The sequence below is a fragment of the Sabethes cyaneus genome, chromosome 1, assembly GCF_943734655.1.
Source record: "Sabethes cyaneus chromosome 1, idSabCyanKW18_F2, whole genome shotgun sequence".
NCBI classification, from domain to species: Eukaryota; Metazoa; Arthropoda; class Insecta; order Diptera; family Culicidae; genus Sabethes; species Sabethes cyaneus.
This window is the reverse complement of record NC_071353.1, coordinates 168,765,099-168,791,649: the sequence shown is the minus strand read 5'-3', so window position 1 is coordinate 168,791,649 and position 26,551 is coordinate 168,765,099. Positions and strand designations below refer to the sequence as shown.

The following is a 26,551-nucleotide window of genomic DNA, read 5'->3' as shown; positions in this document are numbered from 1 at the left end:
GTGTTTCTTTGGTACAGGAGCTCCCCCCCTCTTAAAGTGGGGAGGGGTCCTAATTTACTATAAAAAATATACTTGCCCTCGAAAACCTTTACATGCCAAATTTGGTTCCATTTGCTCGATTAGTTCTCGAGTTATGAGGAAATTTGTATGGAAGCCCCCCCTTTTAAAGAGGAGAGGAGTTATAATTCCCCTTATAAAGAGGGGAGGGGTCTCAATTTACCAAAGAATAAATTCTTGTCACCGAAAACACCCACATGCCAAATTTTGTTCTATTTGCTTGATTAGTTGTCGAGTTACGCAGAAATTTGTGTTTCATTTGTATGAGAGCCCCCCCTCTTAGTGGGGGGAGGGGTTTCTAACCATCACTAAAACCTTTCCTGGCCCCAAAAAACCTCTACATGCATATTTTCATGCCGATTGGTTCAGTAGTTTTCGATTCTATAAGGAACATACGGACAGACAGACAGACAGAAATCCTTCTTTATAGGTATAGATTTGATGGGGCTTTCAACCGTTGGTTGGTTCGCCCCAAGATTTCAAAACATACAAAACTTACCATTTATGTACTCTTTCTTAATCGTTTTTCAATTTTATGTCGGTTATGCTACTTTTTTTAGTTCTTGGGTTCTGTTTGTATCATTTTTTCATCATTGCGTTATTTTTGTGATACTTCTGGTATTATTGTGAACCATTTTTAAATCATCTTTATGTTATTTTTGAATCATTTTTCGTTTTCATGCCCTTTTTGTTTGTTTTGTGCCCTTCGGGTTCCTTTTAGAGTCTGTTTATTTCTTTTGTCGTTTCATTTTGAATCATTTTTAAATCATTTTGTATCAATTCTGTAGCGTTTGTCATTTCTGTCATTTTTTGCTGTCGTATTTTTGGTGTTTTAACTATTTTAAATGTTTTATTTTATTGCATTATTTTTGAATTATGTTTGGCATAATTTTGCGCTCGTTTTGTATCATTTTTCTATCTTGATACGTTTATTCCAGGCTAAAACATCCAGCTGAAAGGTCGGGTGCTCCACCTTTTGCCCATGTCTGGGCACGCTAGTGTTCTATGGTATTCCTCAGCGTGTAGTTGAACCACAGAGAACAGACATTCATCTTGAACTCGCCACGTGTGTAAAAGCTCAGCCGCCATTTTGTAAGTATGTGGTAATGCTTCCACTACGTGGCGCTCACATCACTGACAGAATGAGCTTTTGTTGTTAATGTCCGTCAACGCGTATCAAAGCTCTCGTCATTATTTTAACTAAAGCATTCAACAGTTGCTACAGTAACTAACGCGATGTTTACCGTTTAAAATAAAAGTAAACATTTATCAAAAATAGTAACGATTAAATTTCTTTTTAATGTAGCTGAATGGCTTGCCCATAACATTGGCCAATTGAAATTAAAACAGAGTTCATGACGACAAAGGTGATTTCGATTACGAATTCAGTGTTTCGAGCCATGAACAGACCAATACGCTGTGATTTTAGCGGCCGCCGCCTTCGAGGCCAAACGAAGCCAAACGCTGCACTAACGGTGGACCTCGATGAAGAAGTACAGGTTTTCCGGTGCTAAAAGACGAAAAGGCTACTGCTAGTACCACCGCACTTTATGTGAAACCATGAAATGGTACGATCCGACGCGAAAAAACTCCAAATAAGATGCCTATTTCACATTTACATTTAGCAAAATCAAAGAAAAATTTGAAATGCCGTTCGATTTCTGTTTTCCATGTTTAGCCGTGTTCAACAAATAACATAAACAAATTCGAGCCATTGCTACAACCGTTGCTACAGAAACTGATAATAGAGTTGCTAGTATTTCGAATATGCTGTTTATGACAAGTATATAATAAATTTGGGAACTTGGATGTTGGGCAACTGGTGCACCATAAGAGAGATGTCGCTAGTGTCTTGTTCAAAAGTTTACACACCATTTGCATGAAATTTTATATGAACATAATTGTCTGTTCTCTGTGGTTGAACACATATTTCACGGGATCGGGTATTTATGGTTGTACGATCCCTGCTAGCAGCTGGTTTCACGGACCGTTTCAGAGTTTATAGCAAAAAAGTTCGAGAAACTAGAAAACAGTACCCATCCATACATAGCTGGAACGTTATCGGAACTGAAGAATAATCTAACCAAAAGCCGCAGCTTCGTTGCGTTCGGGATGCGAGGTAGTCATAAAATAATGATTTCAACTTAGTCGGTGGCCAGCGGGCCATCAACTTAGATCTTATATCTTCCTTCAATTAGAGTTAGATAGGTAATAGCTTAACGATTTTATTGCTTTATAATATGGGGGCTAATCTTCGAGTACAGATGCGCAAGCTTTCCTCCTGCATGCTTAGTTTTAGCTTTGATTGGCCTACGCCATACAGAGTATACATTAGCTATAGTTGTGATTCCAGTCCAGTCCACAGTCCCGTCCCGTCCAGCCGGGTGATGATCGCACAAATGAATCGAACCGGAACGATGATGATGATGATGACTCCGATGACAAAGATGATATGCTCGTACTATTTACCTCTCTGGTCTGGTTTGGTCTCTTTGGCAGCATTTTTGAAATGGCACTCCGTCACTTTCCCGGTAAGGTCGTCCCAATTAGAGCGCAAACTGGAATCAAAACAACAGCCGTAGAAAAGCAAAAAAAAAACGAAGCATAAAAATAACGGCAGTTAGTCATCATCATACATATATGCCGAGCCGAGTGAGGCAGGTTGACGACGGCGTGTACTCACCGATTAGTAGACCTCCGAGCAGTATGAAGATTAGATCACAGTTGTAGGTGAGCAGGAAGCCCACCAGATTGCTGCCGATCATGGCTCCGAGCCGGCCGGTCATCAGTATCAGACAGAGAGCCATTGCTCTAGTTATTGCACGTGCCATTCAGTGTAATAGTGGGGGGGGGGGGCGATGGGTGTTCCGGTGGGCGCGCATTTGGGGGAAAATAACGTCCGTGTGCACACGCGATCCATCCATCGCAGACGGTGCGTTTAGTTTTTTTTTCGTTGTTTTTGATGGGGATCGAGAGCAATCGTATGAATCGATTCGTATGGATGAAAAATAAACGGGAACAAATTACATCAAACCAATGTTTGCTCTATGAATGTCGTAATTGCCTAACGATGAAGATGAAAGGGAGTTCTGTGTGTGTGGTGAAGGTATGCCCTATAGGAGAAAAAGGAGAAAGCGTTGCGCTTTGAGGAATCCGTTCATTGCGAACGGTAATTTGAGGAAAATAGATAAAAAAAAACTATTCGGACAAAAGCGGTTTTTACGAGAAATTTATGCTGGTAAAAGCACCACATTGGCTTTTGAACATGGTATAAATAAAGTTGGCACTAAAACCAATCTTTGTTTGTAAACTATTACGCATCGTTTAAGGAATTCATTCCTTTTTAAATTCACAATATTATTACTACACTACGCCTATAACTTTTAAATTGCTTGTCCATTTAGCTCACTATTTTCCATGCAAACCATTCAGGGGTGAAGGGGGTATAATGAGCATACGGGGCAAGATGGGCCGCCGCCTGTTTGAACATATTATACCATCACTTATTGCACTTATTTCTTTGAAAAATTTATTGAAAATTATTACCGATCCCTTTCGAAATGATCAGCACAATGAAACAACATGGCGGCTTAGATGTTAGTTTTCAAGTCTATGAATATTATGTTTTGTTGTGTTTATCATAGACTCTAAATATTGCCGTTAGTTGTTGATTTCGTAAGCGCTTCAGTAAATTTCGGAGCGCTTGTTCCCCAGGTGAGGAGCGGCTCAAACAGCGTCTGTCTCTGAGCGAGTGGCAAGCTATATCTAAGATGGCGGTCCCATCAGTGGGATGCAGATATTTCGAAGGAACCAATCAACCGGTAAAGGATGCAGCAAAAAACAAGGAAACGATTAATGGATGTTACACAAAAAGGAGCCAGGAAAGACACCTGGGTTTGGGCCAAATGACAAGGGGACAGCATAGCAAAATTTAAATTAAAGTTAAGTAAAATTCTTTGTGGTATTAAGTAACTAGATTCTAAACTAATTCTGAAATGTTCACAAGCAGTTACACTAATTAAACTAGAATTTGTTTGGAAGGGGTAAAATTTATTAATAGGAGACAAATTAAAACTAATTTCAGCTTCGAGCTAACTTGATCAAAATAGGAATTTGCTTCGCGGTATCTCCGAAAAATTCTCCCAACAATGGATAACGATTGGAAGCTTGGTACCTGGAACTGGAATGTCAGAACTCTCCTTGAACCGGCACCAGTGCAGTGGCTTGTTTGCTCGAGCACTGCATTGACTCGGAGTGAAGATCGTTGCTATTCAGAAAGCTCAGGGGCAAATTCCGGTGAAAGGGAGTTCCGTGCAGTAGACCCTATTGCAAGCAGTGCTGTAGCGTGCAGTTGGCCAGACTGGCCCACGACAAGGGCGCTAGCCTAACTCTAGGGAGCGCCAAAAACGGTCTGAACCTCAGTAAAGCAGTCTCAAGTTTTGCGAAGTACTGAATATTAAGAGTTGTACGAATCATATATGACAGTCTAATTGTAAAAAATAAACTTCGACGGAACACTGATTTAAAAAACGATCGGGCTTTCGTCAGGGCCGCCTTAATGTCACGCTACGGCTCTGGAATCAGGTCTAGAATCTGAGTCCAAAATTTGATTCAAAATCTAATAAAATTTATGGTCCAAGACATGGTCCATAATTTAGTCCAAAACCGGCAACAAAATGTGATAAAAATGTGGTCCACGATATAGTCCAGGTCCAAAATAACTAAGGTCTGATCTAAAATCAGGTTGCTGGTTTGAAATCTGTTCGAAAACGTGGCTCAAAATCTGCTCCAGGTTCAAGATTTGATTAAAAATGTAGTCCAAAATATGGTTTATAAACTGGACCAAAATCTTGGGGATCAAAAATGTGGTTCAGGATCTAGTCCAGACCCAGAATCTGTTCTTGATCCAGAATGTGGTTCAAAATCTGGTCCCTCAAAATTTTAACCAAAATCTGGTCTAGAATCTGATGGAAGATTAACATCTGGTTCAGGTCCAGAATCTGGCCCAAAATATGGTCGAAAGCTAATCAATAATGTAATTCAAAATCTGGTCTAGTATCTAGTTCAAATCTGTTCTTAAATTTGCTACAAAATTGGAAAAAATGTGGTTCGCCATCTAATGCAGGTTCAAAATACGTTCCAGGTCTGGTTCAAACCCTGAACCTTTTGAGCAAACTGATCAAAAATGTCGCCCAAAAGCTCCCAGAATCTGGACTAAAATTGGATTTAAAATCTGATAAAAAATGTGGTTCACAATCTGGTCCAGCTCCAGAATCTGGTCCAAAGCTTAATCCAAAATGTGGTTCAAAGCCAGTAAAAATGTGGTCCAGAATCGGGACAAGGACCAAAATCTGCTTTTGGTTCAGAATGTGGTTCAATATCTGGTGCAAAATCGGATTACCTACGAATGGCCGAAACACAAATTACCGAAATAACAAATGGCATAATATATCTAACGGCCGAATCACGAATGGCCGAATCACAAAACGCTGAAACACGAATGGCCGAACGCCATAATCACGGCCTTCAACCTGCACTAATGTTGGGTATATGCTGCCCTTACTCGCTGCCGCTTATTCGGACTTAACTAAAGGATAATGCCATCCATACTCGTCGGTAAACCTAGGGAAATTCTTGGACCTAAATAGTAGTAGTTTCTGCTGTAGGGGGTCTCTGCTCCCGCTACTAACACGATCAATAGGCCTCGCACCTAATAATAAACGTAAATCATTCGCGCTTAGGGGAAGAAACAACTATCAATCATCTATACTATATCTACCAAAATAAAAAAATAAGACGCAGATCATGTTTTGTTTTTCTGAAACTAAGGTACAGATTTTTACGAAAAGCTTTTTTCCTTCACCTATCATTGACGCTGACCATCACAGAGCTGCGAGTGGAACAAAAGGCAACAAGGGGGAAAATTTTAAAGGTTTTTCGAGGGGATGTTTCAAATTCGCGGAGAGAAATAGATATAAAAATTCATTCAAAATGTGTAAGGTCTAATAAAATGGGCAATAAACATTTTTTTTTGATTTGGGCATTCCGGGAAAATTCGGCCTTTCGTGATTCGGCCTTCTGTGACTGTTGTTGGAATTCGGCCGTTTGGATTTCGGCCATTCGTGATTCGGCCATTTGTGTTTCGGCCATTCGGTACCAGCCCCCAAAATCCGATCAAAAATGTGGTTCAAAATATGCTTTAATCTGGACCAAAGTCTGTTAAAAAATGTGGTGTCGGAATCTTCTAGTCCAGGCCCAAAATCTGGTCTTTGTCCAGAAAGTGGTTTAAAATCTGGTCCCACAACTGATCCAAAATCTGATAACAATGCAGTCCAAAATATTATCCAAAATTTGATCTGAAATCTGACTTAGAGTCTGATGGAAGATTACCATCTGGTTCAGGTCCAGAATCTGGTCCAAAATATGGCCGAAATCTAATCAAAAATGTAATCGAAACTCTGATCTAGAATTAGTACAAATCTGTTCCTAAATTTGTTACCAAATCTGGAACAAAATTTAACAAAAAATGTAGTGCGCCACCTAGCCCAGGTCCAAAATACGTTCCAGATCCAGAATCTGGTTCAAACCCTGATCCAAAATCTGATTAGTGGTTTAAAGTCTGATCAAAAATGTTGCCAAAAATCTTTATGTTTTGGTCCAATTGCAGAATCTGGACTAAAATTTGGTTTAAAATCTGGTCCAAAATCTGATAAAAAACCAGAATCGGGGCAGGGTCCACAATCTGGCCCAGATCTAGAATTTAGTTCAAAATTTGATCAAAAATCAACGCCCAGTTAGCTTCGGGGTACGATACTGGCTTAACAAGCCAATCGTCGTATGTTCGAATCTCGGCTGGGAGGTGCCGCATGCCGCTATGGAGTCAGTAGGATCGTTGTCCAAGCCCCGTAATTGTCCTGTACTCTAATAACCGGCTGCGAAGTCTGCCGACAAAGAAGGGTCAAGTTCTCAACAAGACGGCTTTTTTTTATCAAAAATGTGGTTCAAAGGCAAAACCTGGTTCAAATCTGATAAAAATATGTTTTAAAATTTGATCCGGAATCTATCCAAAATCTGTCCCTATGTAAATCTGAAACAAAAGCTGATGATAGTTGCTGAGTTGGTTTAAAAACTGATCAAACCCTGGGGCCAAAAAAAAACATCAAAAATGTGGCCCAAAATCTGCATTATAACCTGGTTCAATTCCAGAACCAGCTCCAATATCTGATAAAAAAATATGAACCAAAAGCTGGTCCAGAATGTAGTTTAAATTTGTCAATAAATTTGTAACAAAACGAGATAAAAAATGTGGTCCAGAATTTAGTGCAAGTTCAGAATCTGGTTGGTGGTTTATTAAAAATAATAAACTTGGAAGAAGGGATGGGAAAGCTATCATTAACTACTGATAGTTATCAGTAAGCAATACTATCACTAAGTATCAGTAAGGTTTCGCGGTTATCGATATTTACAGATACAGTTGCGTCGTCCCGTTACAAAAAATAGTTAGATTAAACTTATTGGTTAGTAGTTCCGTACGATAGACAAGGATGACACATTTTATCGTCGTCATCGTCAGCAGCCTAGAGCCGGGGCATCTCGTGCTGTTACAAGCAGTCGTCTTCATTTAACTCGAACTTGGGACCACTCGTCGCCAATTACCCTGGCATCTCAAAAGCCGCAAATCACTTTCGACCTGGTCGAGCTATTTTGCTGAAGACGAATGTTTTCTTCGCACTCTCGTTCGGTATCCTGACGACGTGTCCGGCACACCGTAGCCTATCGCCAGCTGTACGATGGCAAACAAATACCTGTTACTGATTCATACATCTCTCCCCTTCTTCGCTTTCAGTTTGTGCTCCGTCAAATATCGTCCGCAGTACCTGGCGCTCGAGCATGGTAAAACCACATATGTCCTCCGTGAGCAGTCTCACAATTTCAAGCCCATAGAAAACTACTGGTCTTGAAAAAAAAAAATAAAAGTTTTGTACATTATCAGCTTCGTACGGCGGTGTATATTCCTTGATCACAGCGCTTTGTGAAAGCCAAAATAGGCCCGATTTCTCGTTTGAATGCGCTGCTGGATCTTCTTACTAGTGTTGTTGTCCGCGCTGACCAGCTGACCCAAATACACGAGCTCATCTACCACTTCTAGTTCGTCGCCGTCAACGGTTACCGTCCGTGGAAGGCACGCGTTTGTTTCCTTGGATACCTGTTCCTTTCCATTTGATCTACAACGCATTTATTTTTAACCTGATTTTCTTATACTGCTGCTTTCGCAGCTTTGATATCAAAGCCATCTTCTCCTTGTCTCAACCCTCGCCGCGTCTCGAAGAAACTCGAGAGAGTCCCTGAGATGCGCACGAAATACATCACTCGATCCATGTTAGCTCTAATCAGTCGCGTCAGTTTAGCTGGGAAGCCGTGTTATTGCATTAAACGCATAGCTGGTTTCGATCGACTGCATCGTATGCTGCTTTAAAATCAAGATGTGATGCGTGGGTACGCTGTACTTCCAACATTTCTGCCAGGTAGTAAAAATCTGGTCCGAAGTTGAGTGAGCCCCCTGAAGCATGCTTGGTAAATTACAAAGCAAACTTACAATGAATAACGCCGTTATAATAGTACAATTTCCTATTTTTTGCTCCAATGCCAATGGGTAAAATTACTGTTATTTACTGATAGTTATCAGTAACGTACTGGAAATACTGATAGCTATCAGTAACGATTTTTAATGATAGTTCCCATCCCTACTTGGAAGAAACACTGATTTAAAGTTACGTAGTGTACAGAATGTCACAGAAACCTGCTTACTGACAAACCGGCGGCAGCATCCAGGTGGAAGAGGCACTTCCACACGCTGTTAAATGGTTAAAGGTAAACACGGAGATCAGAAGAAACAGGATTAGAATTGTGACCGACGGCCATGCTGTGGACCAAAACAGGAGGAGGTTAAGAAAATAACCAGTAAGCTGAAAAACGGTAAGACTGCTGGGAAGGACAGTATCTCGGGTGAACTTTTAAAAGCGGGGAGTGAGCCGCTGTACGATGCAATCCACCGGATCATTGTCAGGATCTCGGAGAAAGAGTGGATAGTTGATAGCTTAATTTGCCCGTTAGCGAAGTCCTTCGTCGGTGAGTACCAAGCTGGTTTTCGTGAGGGGTCACTTCACGACGGAGCAGATGTTTACCCTACGTCAATTACTAGGTAAGTTCCGGTAGGCTGGGTACTTGGCCAGAATGTCCGACGAAAGAGTAGCCAAAGCTATTTTCAACAGGGAACCAGGAAGAGGTCGTAGACTTCGGGGCTGACCCCATACCCGGTGGATGGGCACTTTCGAGGACGACGCACAGTCAGTTTCGTGTTCGACAGCCCAGGATCGACAATACTGGAGGACCACGTGTTGCTCCCTAAAAAGGGTGAACAAATGATGAGGAAATTGAATCGGAGTCCGAGCTGTCTGTCACGAGCCGGGAAAAAGGAGGAGTGTTGAGATTTGAGATTGGCGGGCAGAGTAAGATGGCTTCATGACAAACAGCTGGATACGCACAACGGGTCTCTTCTTGTAAAAAAATATTTAACCCTCAATTGAGCATGATGCATTCTGAACACATTGCGGAAAATGACCCCAAACCTCGGTGTAACGTGACCCGTGCTCAGAAGGATGAATGCTTGGGGGGGGGGTCTAATTAAGTTTCTCCAGGTCGAACGGAGCAGGCATGGTACCACGGCTTCCCGGAGTAATTGTCGTTCTTAACATGCTTCGACTAGGGCGATGAACTCTGCTTCTGGGGACGATATAGTCACGAACGATTGTTTCCTTGAGACCCAAATCACGACTCCGCCACCGGGAAAACGGCGCAGTCTGCGTCGCAGTAGACCTCCAATACAGCGTTTGTTGATCTAAGCAACACTAGAAAGTCTTGTGTGTGAACAAGTTACTGTGGTAGCCGTTTGGAACCGTTCCAATCCTTGGCCATTGCTATGCTGACGGAACGTCCCAAGATTGAGGCACTCATGAAGATGTCTGGTCTTGAATTCATCGAGATATACAGCAAACTTCCTACTCCTTGTAGGGAGTAAATGTGTTATTGTGAAGAACGAACATTGGAAGAACTGGGCAAAATGATATGCAAACTGTGAAAAATAATTGACTGCCCAGGTGGGGCTTGACCCACAACTTTCAATCGTCTTCATGGTAACACGAAATTTCTCCAGGACTTTCTCGTAGAATTGACGACCATGGCACATGTGGGTGGATGCACCCGAATTCACGTTCCACTCAGCATGGTTCGAATGTTTGCCCACCGTCAGACAAAGAGATGTTCATGGTTGTTTTTGAGATCCAAGTTTCCGTCACCGGTTCTGAGGCATCGTCCTCCGTGGTTACCGTCACAGGTCCCCCTGGTTAGTATCAGCTCCGACTTGATTCTCCAAACCGTGTAATTGGAGTTGTTCAGTTTCACAATGAACACTTTACTGCTCTCCATCCAGAATTTTCACGACAGCGGAAAAATAATCAAACAGCTTGATACGTTGCTGTGCTACGTTCCATTTGGGCCCATAACCTATTGGATATTCCGAAGCGATGATAAAATAAAACAAACCGGTTGGCGATTTCCATCCTTTGCAAAATTTTCCAGACTGACTGATAAATTAAAAGTAGGCGCTCCACCTTGGACATCACTTTCGTTCAATTCTAGCATAAAAAGTATCATTCTTCAAACATGCACATTGAATGGCTATCTACTCCTAATTTATATTTTATATATAGGAAATAAATTTTCAAAAACCTGCCAAATCATAGCTTTAGAGCAGTTATCGCAATTTAAATACGTTTCTGTATGTTTCATAACGCATTTTGCTTTGGCGGCCCATATTGCCCCTATCACCCCTAAATTCCAAGCCAATTTTACTACATCAATCGCAATCGAAGTAGACAGCGAACGAATGCGGATGGTAGACGTCATTTGTGTTTCACCAACGTTTTTTCACATGTGTTTTTCCTGGGCAAATGATAGGTAGCCTATCAATCGAGAAACGATCGTTGATAGTGACTAGATTTTTGTACGGAGCCAGTCCCGACAACTGTTGTGTGTTTAAGGGGTCTAAACAGAGCAATTACCATTTTTTACCTAGAAATGTAATACCTTTTGGTGAAAAACCTCCGGCTTAATGCAGCGCTAAGGTAGAAAGCGGATTTCGACTGCTAAATGGGGTTAAATTCGTGCCGATTTTGAGCCACATAAACATTCCACAGGTTTTACTGTCATAGCATAAAACTTGAACATGAACAGTTTTCAGTTAGTTTGAGAAATGTAGTAGGTAAAGTGAAATAAAACGCTTTCTTTTGAATAGTACTTACAACCTGAAAAGATGGAGGCCACAAAAATGAACCAATAAAAATTATAACAATTTGCTGCGCGAGCAAAACTCCTATTATAGTAGGTATTTGCTTATTTGCTTTTTACAGACAATTAGCGTACATAAAATCGCATATTCGTTTCGCAGTTAAATTCTATGCCAAAGTTTTTATTTTTAGCACAGAAAATCAGTGGAACAGGGGCGTCCATGGATAGATCCTTTTGTTCGTCTTTGCTGGTTGTGCCTAAAGTTGTAGATTTTAGAATTCATCCGTAGGTTGGAATTTAACACCAACGTCTTTTTCTTGTTACATGGATAATCTTCAAAGGTAAGGATGATATCCGGCTAGTTGTGGACATTCGAGGGCGAATCAAAAGCATCGTTCAGGATGGCGCCTTTGGAGGAAATCTTCACAGTTCAAAGTGACTCTCCACCATAACGAGTGCCTTCTCTTATGTCAAGATTGCTGAAAAATCTCGATATTTAACTAATTTTGCGGTGAATACAACATACCGGTTCAAACGTTTGCCCTTTGGACTTTGCAACGCTTCCGATATTTTTCAGAAGATTCTGTAGACAACAGTACCTAATCGATGTTGAGGTCCACCTGCTGTCTAAGGTCAAATTTGTAGGATTCTCCGTGTCCTATGAAGGCTTACGACAAAGAACTAAAAGCAATAGAAGATTTTCGTACGCCCAGAAACCGTAAGTATTTAAGTAGCAAGCGTCTGTACAGTTTTGTCGTCCCGCCAGTAAAGTCCAATTTTAAGTCTAGTTTCAAGCCTAATTCCAAAGACGATTTCAAGTGCAATTTGAATCCAAATTAGAACGAGAGGAGAAAAACACAAAAAGCCCAGGGAAAATCTAAAATAATGGACAGACAGAATAGCAAAAGAGGAAAAAACACGGAAGAGAAAAATAAGAAAAATTGGCAAGAAAAAAAGTCGTAACAGAATGGGAGGAAAACCACAGGAGGTAAAAAGAGAAAAAAATTGGAAATGAAGAAAACCGGAGAAAAAAGGAAACGATTTTTACCTTAGGATACTGGATATAAAAAGAGAAAAACCTGATTTAATCCACCTAGTGGTGAAAGGAACCTTTGTTATACGGTCTTACTTGCTATATGAGATAGAAATCGACATGTCTTCGGAACATAATTCATCTATTGGTTGACGTTGCATTGTGCGTTGGTTTACATAAAAATTTTGGAAATTGAAAAGCTTACAAAATTTGAACAAAATAGAAGCACTTACAAATTTTGATAGTTCTTTTTCTCATGAAATTGCTGAGTAAGTTGTTACTAATGTGGGTAAGTGCAAGTAAAAGTAAGTTGTAAGTAGAAATGTTATTCTTTAACATATACATTGCGTAGTAAAGGTCTAGTTTATAGGTTTTTGAACTATGCATAATTTCCTGTAATGCCATTCTATTCGATGCACATCAATAAAGTTTTCTTGAAAAAATTTCATCAATTTTTATTAACCTTCGGTTACTCACGCTGTTGTATTCTGAACAACATGTGTAGGTTTTTGAATGCCATATTTACCAATCGTTGTTTAACTAACGTATATTCTTCAATAAACTTGTTATGAGCAAAATGTCTGAATTATTCAAAGTAATAATACTTTAAATTTGTTAGGAAAATAGATCAGCATAAACCGACAGCACAGAAACGAAGCAAGCAGCATGTGAGGTGTATCGCTATTGGCCCCAACTGGAATTTTTTCACGTTACTTCATATGGCAAAATGCCGTCTGTATGTAGCAAAACTATCAGCAAATGTAAAATGTTTAAAATGTATCCGTCAGTTAATAGTCGAGTAATTCGGGGTTAAAATCAGGGTATTTTTATAATCAAAGTTCTACAATTCCTAAACAAGCAAACATAGAGGTATACTATTTTCAGCAAAGTTGTGTATTTTTACTATTTGTATAACTTTGTAATACATGAAAAAGTCATACAACAATTACAAAAAGAGCTAAACTAGAAAAACTGATTTTACAAATTCAGAAACAATAAATAAGATCTCTCTGTCTTCGCTGAAGAGATAGAAGGTTACAGTCTTCAGCAAAATTTCTTGTAATAATATGCTCTAAAACTTTGCAGAACACATCAATGTGTTATATTGAAACTGAAGAAAAATATTTTTTTTATTTCACTTTTAGGGGGATTAATCAAAATTTAAATTCTACCAAATGACAGAGCATTCAATTTCAAGAAACTCTTTCAAAGGTTTGATAAACTTAAAACCAAGTTTTCCTAGTCAAAACTCTAGTGCGCACGTTTTCTTTGGTTTTGGCTAATTGCGCGCGAGTAACTGTGTTGCAAAAGTTGGCGCAAGCGTTCGAGGATTAATATCTTTTTACCGGTAAAACCAATTATTATGAAATTTTGCATATATATTCGTAGTGTCAAAATCTCTCGTTTGATATTAAAATAATTGAAATCAGGTAAATTATCTTGGTTAAAATCATTATAAATTATTGTTAATTTTGGTGTGGTGTATATGATTGCTCATAACTTTCAAATTAAACGACCAATCAAAAAACCATTCAATAGTGATATATCCGGCTATATTACCTGCCAAATAAAGCTAATAGCGCATTAATCGGTTTGGCCATCTCTGAGAAACAGGCGATCATTTGAGCCTTATTAAAAGTGGTTTTTAAGGCTAATTTTTAAACTGCTTGTCCGTTTCCAATAAAATTTGGTAAAAAGTTTAGTAATAGCAAGAGCTTTCGTTTGGTAGTAAGATCGTTAAAATTGGTTGCGTAGTTCCGGAGAACCGCGTGTCACGTAGTTTTCACATTATTACTTATAACTTTTAAACGAAACGTCGAACCGCAAAGCAATTCAATAGTGATATACTAGGCAATAATACCTTTCAAACAAAAGTAACAGCAGTCAAATCGGTTCAGCCACCTTCGAGAAACAGGCGATAGAAAATGAGCTGCACACACACACATACACACATACACACATACACACATACACACATACACACACACAGACATTGCTCAGTTCGTCGAGCTCTATCGATTGGTATATGTGATTCGGCCCTCCGGGCCTCGGATCAATTTCGTGTTTTTCGACCAATTTCTAAACCTTTGTTATATAGTATAACAAAGGTAAAAACGGGAAAAAAGAACAAAATGAAAAATAATCGAGAAAACGAAGATAATAAAAAAGAAAATAAGGACAAAATGGACAGAAAAGGCGAAAAAAATGAAGCAAACAAGTAGGAACAACGAGATGGAAAAGGAAGAACAGAAAAGAAGGGAATTCGGGGGCAGCAAAAATGAGAAACAAGGATAGTAAAAGAGAAAGAAAGTAAATAAAAAAGAAAACGGAAGTCAAAATAAAAAAAACAGAAAAAATAGACTAGGAAAAGGAAAAAAAAGCATACAAATTAAAAAAAAGAGAGAAATGGAACAGAAAAGAGAAAAATGATTGATAAAACCAAGCTGAAATTCCGAAAAAGGCGCAACCCGGGACGAAGAGAAAGAAGAGAAAGAGGAAACAGCAGACAGAAAAAGGAAAAACTAGAGAGCAAATGTGACAGGTAAGAACACAAAAAGAAAAAAAATCAGAGAGGGTGGGGAAACGGGAAAGAAAACAATAAAAAACAGGTCAAGAAAAAGAAAACGGAACAGAAAACAAGAGAAACCAAAAGGAAAAAGAAAAAAAAGAATAAGAGAAAAAAGGTCGAACCGGAAATAAAATGCGAAAGATAGGACAAAGTAAGAATAGGATGGGAACATAGAAAAAAAGAAGAAAATTTTAGAAACTTTAGGATTCGGAGATAATGCATCTCTTGCTGCTTACCAGAAAAGAAAAAAAATAAGACAGAAGGAGAAAAAATGGAAAAGTGGGGGAAAACGTGACAAAAACTGGACAGAAAAAGGAAAAAAACGATGATAATGATGTAATGTGAAGGTAATGATGGACAGGGGAAGAGAAAAGAAAAAAACCGAGAGAAAAGTAAGAAAAGCCTGGACTTGACATAAAAGGGGAAAAGCGGGAAAAAGGAGAAACACGGCAGTAGGAAAATGAAGAAACGAGAACAGAAAAACGGAAAAACTGAAAAAGAAAAAATAAGAAAACGGAAGACGAAAAGCGATTAGGAAAGAAAAACAGCGTGAAAGGAAAGGAAGGACAGCAGGACCTAGTAAGAGGAAGAACGGAACAGACGAAAACGAAAAACGGAAAAGCAAAAAAAAAAAACGAAAATCGAAACCAAGAAAAAAAAAAGTTGAAACGGGACGGAAAGTGGCAAAAACTGATACAGAGGAAGAGGAAAAATGGACCTGGAAACGAGAAAAAAGGTAAAAAACGGAAAATAACAATCTGGACTCAAGAAGAGGGCATAAAATGGGATTAGAAAGAATAAAAAGGAACAGAGAAAGAGAAAACTAACGTCAGGAAAAATTGAAAATGAGAGAATAAGGGATAAAACAACAAGAGAATAAGAGAATAAGGGAACAGGTAACAAGAGAAACTAAAAGGGAAAAGAAGAATAGTGAAAGGGAAAAACATAAACCGATTGCGGAAGCGATGAAAAAGGGGTCAAACGAGATATAAAAGGAGAAAGATGGGACAAAAATGGGACAGAAAAAGAAAAACATGAAAAACGGACTAAAGAAAAAGCTAAAACGAAAGAAAAATGGTGTAAAATGAGAGATAAAAAAGGAAAACCGGAAAGGAAAGACAAAAAAGGGATTAAAATACGTAATGGGGAAACAGCAGCTAAAAGAGGAAAACGGTACAGTCGAAGTCTAAGTATTGCCACTAGAGAGAACCTGGCCAAGTACCGACGAGCTAGGAACCAGTTGACCACGATCCTGAGGAGAAAAAAGCGCCAAAAGGAGGACAGAGATCGTGAAGAATTAGAACAACTATTCCGAGCTAATGACACGCGCAAGTTTTATGAGAAGGTGAACCAAACTCGGAAGGGCTACACACCGAAACCTGACATGTGTAGGGACGAGGGAGGGAATCTAATTACAAACGAGCGCGAGGTGGTCGACAGGTGGAAGCAGTTCTTCGATGAACACCTCAATGGCGAAGTCGCAGAAGGAGGCGGAACGGAAATTAACCTAGGAGCGCCCATGGAAGATAGTGATGTCCTAGCACCTGATCTCCAAGAAGTCAAACGAGAAATCAGGTTGCTGAAGACCAATAAAGCCGCTGGGAAGGACCGCCTACCGGCAGAGCTTTATAAACATGGCGGGGAAACGCTAGCAAAGGCTCTACACTGGGTTATTTCGAGGATTTGGGAGGAGGAAAAGCTACCGGAGGAATGGATGGAAGGAGTGGTTTGTCCCATCTACAAAAAGGGTGATCGGCTAGACTGCTGCAACTATCGTGGTATTACGTTGGTAAACGCCGCCTACAAGGTACTCTCCCAGATCCTGTTACGCCGGCTGTCACCGATAGCACAAGGTTTCGTAGGGAATTATCAGGCGGGTTTCATGGGGGCTCGCGCAACTACGGACCAAATGTTTACTATCCGACAGATCTTGCAGAAATGTCGGGAGTACAACGTGCCCACGCATCACATCTTTATCGATTTCAAAGCAGCATACGATACAGTCGATCGAGACAAGCTATGGCAGATAATGCACGAATACGGTTTTCCGGACAAACTGACGCGACTGATCAGAGCTACATTGGATCGAGTGATGTGTTTCGTACGCATCTCTGGGACACTCTCGAGTCCCTTCGAGACGCGACGAGGGTTGAGACAAGGTGACGGTCTATCCTGCATGCTGTTCAACATCGCTCTTGAGGGGGTGATCCGACGAGCGGGCATTGAAACGAGAGGCACGATTTTTACCAAGAGTAGCCAACTTCTAGGCTTTGCAGATGACTTCGATATCATAGCCAGGAACTTTGCGACGGCGGAGGCAATCTACGCCAGACTGAAAGCGGAGTCTAGGAGAATTGGGCTAAAAATAAATGCGTCGAAGACCAAATACATGAAAGGAAGAGGCTCAAAGGAAACAAATGCGCGCCTCCCACGGACGGTAACCGTTGACGGCGACGAACTAGAAGTGGTAGAAGAGTTCGTGTATTTGGGATCGCTGGTGACCGCGGACAACAACACTAGTAAGGAGATCCAGCGGCGCATCCAAGCGGGAAATCGGGCCTACTTTGCCCTTCGTAAAACGCTACGATCAGGAAGCATACGCCGCCGCACGAAGCTAACAATGTACAAAACCATTATTAGACCGGTAGTTCTTTATGGACTTGAAGCCGTGACGCTGCTTACGGAGGACATACGCGCCCTTGCCGTGTTTGAGCGGAAAGTGCTGCGGACGATATTTGGCGGAGTACAAACTGAAAGCGGAGAGTGGCGGAGGCGTATGAATCACGAGCTACAGGCACTGCTTGGGGAGATTCCCATCGTACATCTAGCGAAAGTTAGCAGGCTACGGTGGGCCGGACACGTCGTAAGGATGCCGGACGACAGTGCGACGAAAACGGTCCTCTTCAACAACCCCACCGGCACCAGGAACAGGGGGGCCCAACGTGCACGATGGCTCGACCAGGTCGAAAGCGATTTGCGACTTCTGAGACGACTAGGAAATTGGCGACGAGTGGCCCAAGACCGAGTTGAATGGAGACGAGTGCTTGAAACAGCACGAGCCACCCCGGCTCTATGCTGCTGAAGAAGAAGAAGAAGGTACAGTCGAAGACGAGAAGACGAAAAAACGAGAAAACAAGTTGAAGTTGAGGAAAAGTTAAAACGAAAAAGGGGAAAAGAGAAGTAAAATTTCGTGTGCATATCCGGTTTAAAGCAAATCTTCGAGTTCAAACTAGTCCAAATTCAATTTAATGTCCGATTTGAAGTCCAAATCTAATCTAATTTAATACCAATTTCTGGTTCAATTTTAAGTGAAATTTAAACTCTGATTTCAAGTCCAATTTCAAGTCTAATTTCAAATTTCATTTCAAATCCAATTCCAAGTCTAAAGGGTGTGCTACATCAAATTGCATCACGGAAGAAACGCTGTAGAAACCCGGGGTGACATTACGATTCTCGTTTCGAGTGATTTTGGTTCGTTTCGACCACGTTATACAAATGGACGAAACGAACCAAAATTACTCGAAACGAGAATCGCAATTTCACCCCCGATCAGATGATTCTAACAAAAATATTACAGAATTGTAGCTTCAGTTGGTATTTCTATCAAAGTGTGTTTTAAATGTGATAGCACGGTACTCTGCTACTTATTACACGGTTTCTAACATTTTGGTTATAAAGCAGGGTAGAATTCGTGTTTTTGTAACTCATCTTGATAGAAACTATATCAAATTGTATCATAATTTGATTTAATTGTGATACGCCTAGAGCTGATTTTGCGCTAACGAGATTTTGTTATGAAACACTTGTTATTTAGAACTCATCCTGTATAAATTTGTTATTTTTATTTGATCGGGAAATTATCCATTGGGTATTTTCTCTTGAAAATTTGAGTAGAAGTAGTTTAGAGTAGTCTAATTACAAACGAGCGCGAGGTGGTCGACAGATGGAAGCAGTTCTTCGATGAACACCTCAATGGCGAAGTCGCAGAAGGAGGCGGAACGAAAATTAACCTAGGAGCGCCCATGGAAGATAGTAATGTCCTAGCACTGGAGATCAGGTGCCAGGTGCCAGAAGTCAAACGAGAAATCGGGCTGCTGAAGACCAATAAAGCCGCTGGGAAGGACCGCATACCGGCAGAACTTTATAGACATGGTGGAGAAACGCTAGCAAAGGCTCTACACTGGTTATTTCGAGGATTTGGGAGGATGAAAAGTTACCGGAGGAATGGATGGAAGGAGTGGTTTGTCCCATCTACAAAAAGAATGATCGGCTAGACTGCTGCAACTATCGTGGTATTACGCTGGTAAACGCCGCCTACAAGTACTCCCAGATCCTGTTACGCCGGCTGTCACCGATAGCACAAGGTTTCGTAGGGAATTATCAGGTGGTTTTAATGGGGGCTCGCGCAACTACGGACCAAATTTTTACTATCCGACAGATCTTGCAGAAATGTCGGGAGTACAACGTGCCCACGCATCACATCTTTATTGATTTCAAAGCAGCATACGATACAGTCGATCGAGACAAGCTATGGCAGATAATGCACGAATACGGTTTTCCGGACAAACTGACGCGACTGATCAGAGCTACATTGGATCGAGTGATGTGTTTCGTACGCATCTCGGGGACACTCTCGAGTCCCTTCAAGACGCGGCGAGGGTTGAGACTAGATGACGGTGCCCGACGAGCGGGCATCGAAACGAGAGGCACGATTTTTACCAAGAGTAGCTCAATTCTAGGCGTTGCAGATGACTTCGATATCATTGCCAGGAACTTTGCGACGGCGGAGGCAATCTACGCCAGACTGAAAGCGGAATCTAGGAGAATTGGGCTAAAAATAAATGCGTCGAAGGCCAAATACATGAAAGGAAGAGGCTCAAAGGAAACAAACGCACGCCTCCCACGGACGGTAACCGTTTATGGCGACGAACTAGAAGTGGTAGTGGAGTTCGTGTATTTGGGATCGCTGGTGACCGCGGACAACAACACTAGTAAGGAGATCCAGCGGCGCATCCAAGCGGGAAATCGGGCCTACTTTGCCCTTTGTAAAACGCTCCGATCAGGAAGCATACGTCGCCGCACGAAGCTAACAATGTACAAAACCATTATTAGACCGGTAGTTCTTTATGGACTTGGAGCCGTGATGCTGCTCACGGAGGACATACACGCCCTTGCCGTGTTCGATCGGAAAGTGCTGCGGACGATATTTGGCGGAGTACAAACTGAAAGCGGAGAGTGGCGGAGGCGTATGAATCACGAGCTACAGGCACTGCTTGGGGAGACTCCCATCGTACATCTAGCGAAAGTTAGCAGACTACGGTGGGCCGGACACGTCGTAAGGATGCCGGACGACAGTGCGACGAAAATAGTCCTCTTCAACAACCCCACCGGCACCAGGAACAGGGGGGCCCAACGTGCACGATGGCTCGACCAGGTCGAAAGCGATTTGCGACTTCTGAGACGACTAGGAAATTGGCGAGGGGTGGCCCAAGACCGAGTTGAATGGAGACGAGTGCCTGAAACAGCACGAGCCACCCCGGCTCTATGCTGCTGAAGAAGAAGAAGAAGTAGTTTAGAGTGTATTGTTTACATTGTATTTTTAACGCTGTCAGTTTTCGGTAAATTGGATAAATTGGCGTCACCCGAAAAGCAACGCCGCGAATTGATTTTGCGTAAGCGCCTGGAAAATCCTCAACTCTCTTATCGGAACATCGGAAAACAACTCGGAATCGGGCAGTCAACGGTGAGTCGTGTGTGTGATTAAACGTTACTAGGAAACTCAGAATGGATGTTTTATTAGTGATCAGGATCACATGCGTGTCGTAAAAGTGTTTAAGCGGAATCACAATGTTAGTGAGATGTGGCCAAAAAGGTGAATCAGTCCAAGTCTTTCGTTCAGAGAGCCAAGGACCGGAAGGAACTGCATACATACAAAGTGCAGAAGGCTGGATTTTCTGGCCGGATGTAGTTTCGTGCCACTATTCAAAGGATGTTCTGGAGTGGTACGAAGCCAACGGGGTCACTTTTGTATCCAAAGACATGACCCCCCTACCCTCAATGCATCGGAACTAAGACCCAACGAAAAATACCGGGCTATTATGAAGCAGGCACTACGGAAGCATCCCAAGGAGGTGATGCAATTTGATGTAGGACACCCTTCAAATTCGTTTTAGGTCCGATTTCATTTCTAATTCCAAGTAAAACTTCCAGTCCGAATTATTCTAGATTTAGATCCCATTTCAATTTCAAGAAAATAGAGTACCTAGTTCAGTTCCAAATCTAATTGCTAGACCAATTTCATTCCGGTATTTGTGTGATAAGTGATGTGATAGTTTCGCCATCCTACGCTTACTACGATTTTCCAGGTCAAAACATTCTTCTGAAAGATCGGTTGTCTCGATCTTTTTGTTTATGTCCGGGCACGCTAGTGGCACAATAACAAAGATTCAGATCTTCGAGGTTCGTGAGCACGCAATGTTTTCGTACAGTTGCTGTTCTTTAGTAGGCTTCGTTTCTATCAAGCAACTACGGCGTGCACCTGTCAATGAAACTTACGCTTACGCAGCGTAAACAATACACATACACACTGAACTCATTTTACCCAAGCATTGAAAGAATTGTACGAAATGGGAAAAAGTTAGAGTCGTTAGCGGAGTCGTAAATTTTTTCTGTGTCTTTATATCGTAAAATGTACTCAATTTCTATACATTGTTACATGGGAACACGGAAACTGGATTGAAAAACTATCAATTGGGTCAAGTTTTGCTGCAGCTGCAATATTGCGAACGACAATGTAACAATTTTATCACGCATTACATATTATTAAATAGCGATAGTTAATTTCAAAAATGCCGCAAAGAAATTTTAACGGCCACGCGCGGCCGTACCAACGCAACCCGATGAAGGCCGGAGTGCGCTTGCACGTAGATACCTACATCCGACTAATCAATCTAAATGAGAGATAATTTAAGCCGGCGCCGCGCTTTCTCTCACTGTTGTTGCTCTGATGGCTGGATGCGTGCAGCCTGTCGATGTAGCCCCGTTCGCCAATCCGGTTGCGAACACATCATATTGCATTTAACGTTATGGTAGATGTTTTTTTTGCACCTGAACTGAAGAAGGTGCCAGATGGAAGATGCGAGAAACAATCCATCCATTCGATGATTCCATTCCGGTGACGATAATAATGACGATGGCGATGATGATGATGATGATGCTGATGCTGACGATACCATCATGGCAGGTGGCATACATTATGTACTTACCGATAATTAGTTGGAAATAGATCAACCGATATGGCGCTGAGCACCGATCCGCAGCAGCCAACGGCGAGGAAAACCACGATCACCAGCAGCGTCAGGTAGAAATCGGAAGTCCACAGTGCACCGATTCCGCATACGCCGCTCGCCACGTACCAGATGTCTGCATTGGTCAGTCAGGAGAAAAGCGCCAAAATGGGGGGAAAATGAGATTTTCAATTTTACGACTTGTGATGTGGTTTGGTTGCCGGTTGCGGCGGGTGTTTTTTCCCTCCCTGCGAGGAAACCGAAGCTGCGGAACATTTTCACTGATTTTTCGAGGTGAAGCGAGCAGATAATGGAAATTAATGTCGGGTAATCGACGGACGGACGGACGGACGGTCCGGATTCCGACTTGATGGGGCCAATTAAATGAAAGTGTAAACAGATGAAAATTTATCAGTTCAGTTGTTTTTTTGGGAGTTTTTTTGAAAGGTGATTGGGTACATTTTGCGGGGGCTAAATTTCCTTTTGTTGCTTTTCAATTTTACTGAATAGAAAATTGCAGATAATTGAATTTGATTCCCCAACATTTTCGCTTTTATTGTTTGTTTGTCACGTGGTGATGCTGGCAGAAAGCAATACTTACTCAGTAATAGTTTTTTCCCCACCAGATTGATGATGGCCCCGTTGAGGATGTAGCACAGTAGAAACAAAACTCCTATTACCGTGGAAATAACGAAAATCGAAGCATCGATATCCGTCGAACAGGTGGCGCTTCCGACTCCGTCGGTCGGTCTGTAAAATCAAGCAAAAAAAAAGTCCTAAATTGGAGGTCCGATTGTTCTCAAACCGTTTGTGGTCCGGTAATTGACACTTACAGGGTGGTTCGATTCCGGTGTATTATTTCCACCACCTGGCAGATGGTGATTCGGCTCTGCTGGTAATTGACGTACATGTTCAAAATGTCCGGCATCCACATCAGCAAACCGGAGGACGCTATAAAGAGGCCGAACATGAGAAAGGCCGCCCGCACGGTGTTGCCAACCAGGGGCCGCTGCAACAATGGAACCGTCTGTTCCCACACGTACCGCAGCCCGAGGCTCGATTTGCGCTGCATTTCGCTGGCGAAGGCACTGTCGATGGCATCCAGGGCGATAGATTTCACCGGGAATGTCTTTTGAGAGCGGCGACAATCGCATAGTTAAAGGTGGAATAGCCGGAGGAGAATGAAATTGAAATAATGACGGAAGGTGGCAACCATAATTCAGCCTACTGAGTTCGCGTTTGGTTCACAGGTGATCGCGCGCGTGTGCCCCCCATCCAATTATCGACAGTTTTCACACCAATTTAAAACGGTGCCAACCACAGTGTAATTGTAAAAACAACGTCGTTGGAGGTCACCGTGTTTCAGCACCTGTCACACAAGCGAACCAGAAAAGAAACATAGAAACTTACATGTTCGGGATTTCCGCTGTTCCAGCGATAAATTTTGGCCAAAATCTGTATCACTTTGTCCTTTTCTCCGGTTGTGGTGAGCAGGAATTTTCCACTTTCCGGCAGGTAGAACATTCCGCAGATGATGAGTACACTGGCCAGGGAACAGAGCATCAAATAGACCCGCCATAGGTTGTACTGAGCTCCGAGCGCTTCAATGTACAGACTGTAATTGGCACTCAGCGGTATAATGAACCAGGCCATCAACGGGAGGTAGATTGTTCCGAGGGCCATAAACATGGCCGCCCACGAGATTACCTTGGCACGGGATTTATCCGTGTGAAATTCCGCCAGGTATGCATAAGAGGTAGCAGCGTTACCGGAAATGCTGAAAAAAATTAATTTTGAAATTAAATGATATCATAGGTTCGAAGATGGCGTCCACTTACAAAAAACCGACACAAAACCGCGTCACGGTCAGCATCCAGAAGTTGATGGAAAAGCTGGAAAGAATCGAAAACAGTAGACCGCAGCTGGTAGCCAGCAGGAGCACCTTTCGGCGGCCCCAGGTGTCCGAAAGGAATCCCCAAAGGTGCGAGCTGACGACCACTCCGCAGAAGGCCGCTCCATTTAGCATTCCCTTGTCGGAGAAACTCAAGTCGAGATCGCATTGCGCAGCGGAGATGATGTAGCCCATGTTTAGCGTCTCGTTGATTACGCTCATCAGACAAAAGCCGGACACGAACAGGAGCAGCGTGTGGAATCGGCCGGTGCCGACCAGTTCCAGTGCTTCGTTGTAGGTGTAAACCTTTGGTTTTTCCTCGTAGCTGGCCACATCGTGCAGCTGGATGTGCTGGATTTCGATTCGTTGCGAATCGGTTGGGTTGCGTTCTGTTGGGATTAAAACAATATTCAGATGAGTTTTTTTTTTGCGTCTCACGTTACTAAGCCGCCTTTCTGGATTCAATCTAGCATCGGCTGACGTCTCAAGCAAACAAAAGATTTCGGTGATTATGAAATTTTCACACAAGAGGCCGCGTGGAGATCAATGATTAGTGATTCTAATCGGACCGTCAAGAAACTATTGGACTTTGGGATTGGCCATTTTAAACACTTTACTGTTCAGCCGGTATAAATACTGAGCTGTAAACAGTTGCATAAAGTGTATTAATGAAGGGAATAAAAGTTTATAACCTATCAGACTTGTTTTGGGAAGTTTTTACTTGATTTATTCTGCTTAGCAACACCTTTCAAGAATAAAATAACGGTATGTTATATTTCATGAAAAAACTGAAACAAACCATTCGTCGACACTTCCGACAAGTTCTTTCATTTTACTGGTGAATTCCGTTCCTCAGCCTGCGCACATGTTCTCTTTCTCTTTTGTATACTTCAGAATTTATGACCTTATCCGACACACAAACACTGCTTTTCTTGCCACAGGAACAGATTCTTTGCCAAATCATGAATTTTTTCGCGAATTTATTCGTGAAAACCAACTTGAATCATAGATAACTAGGTACCTCATCTTAAGCAGAAGCCACACAATACCACGGTCAGAATTTAGATCGAGATTGTGGGATTAGCCTTAACTTTTCGATTAACATTTAACCGCAGTTGAAGATCAAGTGTTTCACTCTGACGGTGGGCTAGGGTTTTGTGTTTTGCATTGCATTGAGCGGATAGTATTTCCTTGTACCTTGTAATCTCTCGCACCACAGTACCTTTGGGATAATCCAATAATTTTGCTGTCACTCGAGTTGACGCTGATGGGTTTTCGAGGCTACAGTGCACCATTACTTATTTTTCTTTTCTCCTGCTGTGTGATGAATATCAGCAGCGTAGAGTCAGGGTTTCAAGCAGGCGTCTCCATTCAATCCGGTATTGGGTCACTCGTCGCCAATTTCTCAGTCATCTCAGAAGTTGCAAATCACTTTCGATCTGGTCGTGTCATCCCATTCCGCCAAGTTGAGCCCTCCTGTGGAGTTGTCGAAGAGAACTGTTTTCATCGCTTCCTTACGACACGTCCGGCACGGCGTACGTTGCCAACTTTCGCCAGATGTACGATGGGAATCTCTACAAGCAGTACCCGTAGTTCGTGAATCATACGTCTCGCCACTCTCTGCTTTCAGTTTGTACTCCGCTTAATATCGTCTGCAGCAACTTCCGCTCGAACACGGTAAGGCCAATGTTGCGAATCGAGCGAAAAGTCAACCACCATGCCTACTCACACGCGAAAGAGTATAAGAAACATAGCATTCAACGCTTACGCCGAAGAAACAGCCGCCGGTGCTGTGTGCAGACATTCTGCTACCCACACACTCGCGCACACATATCCTCACTTCGTCTTCCTGCATAGCTTATTCCCGAGTCAAAAAACTCGCGAGGGATCAGCTGCCCGTGCGGCTTAGTTGTAGCCCGTAGTTTTTTTTTCTTTTTCATCGCCCTCGATTCTACTCAGGGTCGGGAGTACGACCCGTCGTGAGTAATCGGTATCAGCAGATCGGGCTGCAACGACGAACGACTAGCGACGACTGAAGCTGTTAGCTAAACACATACTCGCAAAAATTCGTTGCAGTGCATGAAGAAACAAGAGCGGGAGTTTAAAGGGATGCCGGTGTGTTCGTTAAAAAATTGTATCACACGAGTGTGGGCTTCGCAACACTGGGTAAGGGCGCATATGTCCTCCGAGAGCAGCGTCTCGGCTTCAAGTCCACAAAGAACTACCGATCTATTAAGGATTATGTACATTGTCAGTTTCGTAAGGCGGCGTATGCTTCTTGATCGTAGCGTTTTGCGAAGGATACCCTTAATCGAGCCTCTCGTTTCGATCCCCGCACGATAAATCACCCCCTCAAGAGCGATGTTGAA

At 42.1% G+C, this 26,551-nt stretch overlaps 1 protein-coding gene across 1 annotated transcript in view; it reads right to left on the bottom strand.

Annotated features, from left to right (window-relative positions):
- Window positions 1–2,310: 2,310 nt before the first annotated feature.
- The window catches only part of LOC128745409 (synaptic vesicle glycoprotein 2C), a 32,312-nt gene continuing 8,071 nt past the window's right edge, over window positions 2,311–26,551 (bottom strand). The window contains exons 2-8 of the mRNA XM_053842483.1: window positions 24,130–24,571; window positions 23,702–24,068; window positions 23,125–23,420; window positions 22,893–23,041; window positions 22,271–22,427; window positions 2,741–2,868; window positions 2,311–2,615 (exon numbers count right to left, since the gene is read on the bottom strand). Of these exons, the coding sequence (XP_053698458.1) occupies window positions 2,578–2,615; window positions 2,741–2,868; window positions 22,271–22,427; window positions 22,893–23,041; window positions 23,125–23,420; window positions 23,702–24,068; window positions 24,130–24,571 (1,577 nt within the window). The 3' untranslated portion in view covers window positions 2,311–2,577. The remainder of the gene's footprint in view (window positions 2,616–2,740; window positions 2,869–22,270; window positions 22,428–22,892; window positions 23,042–23,124; window positions 23,421–23,701; window positions 24,069–24,129; window positions 24,572–26,551) is intronic.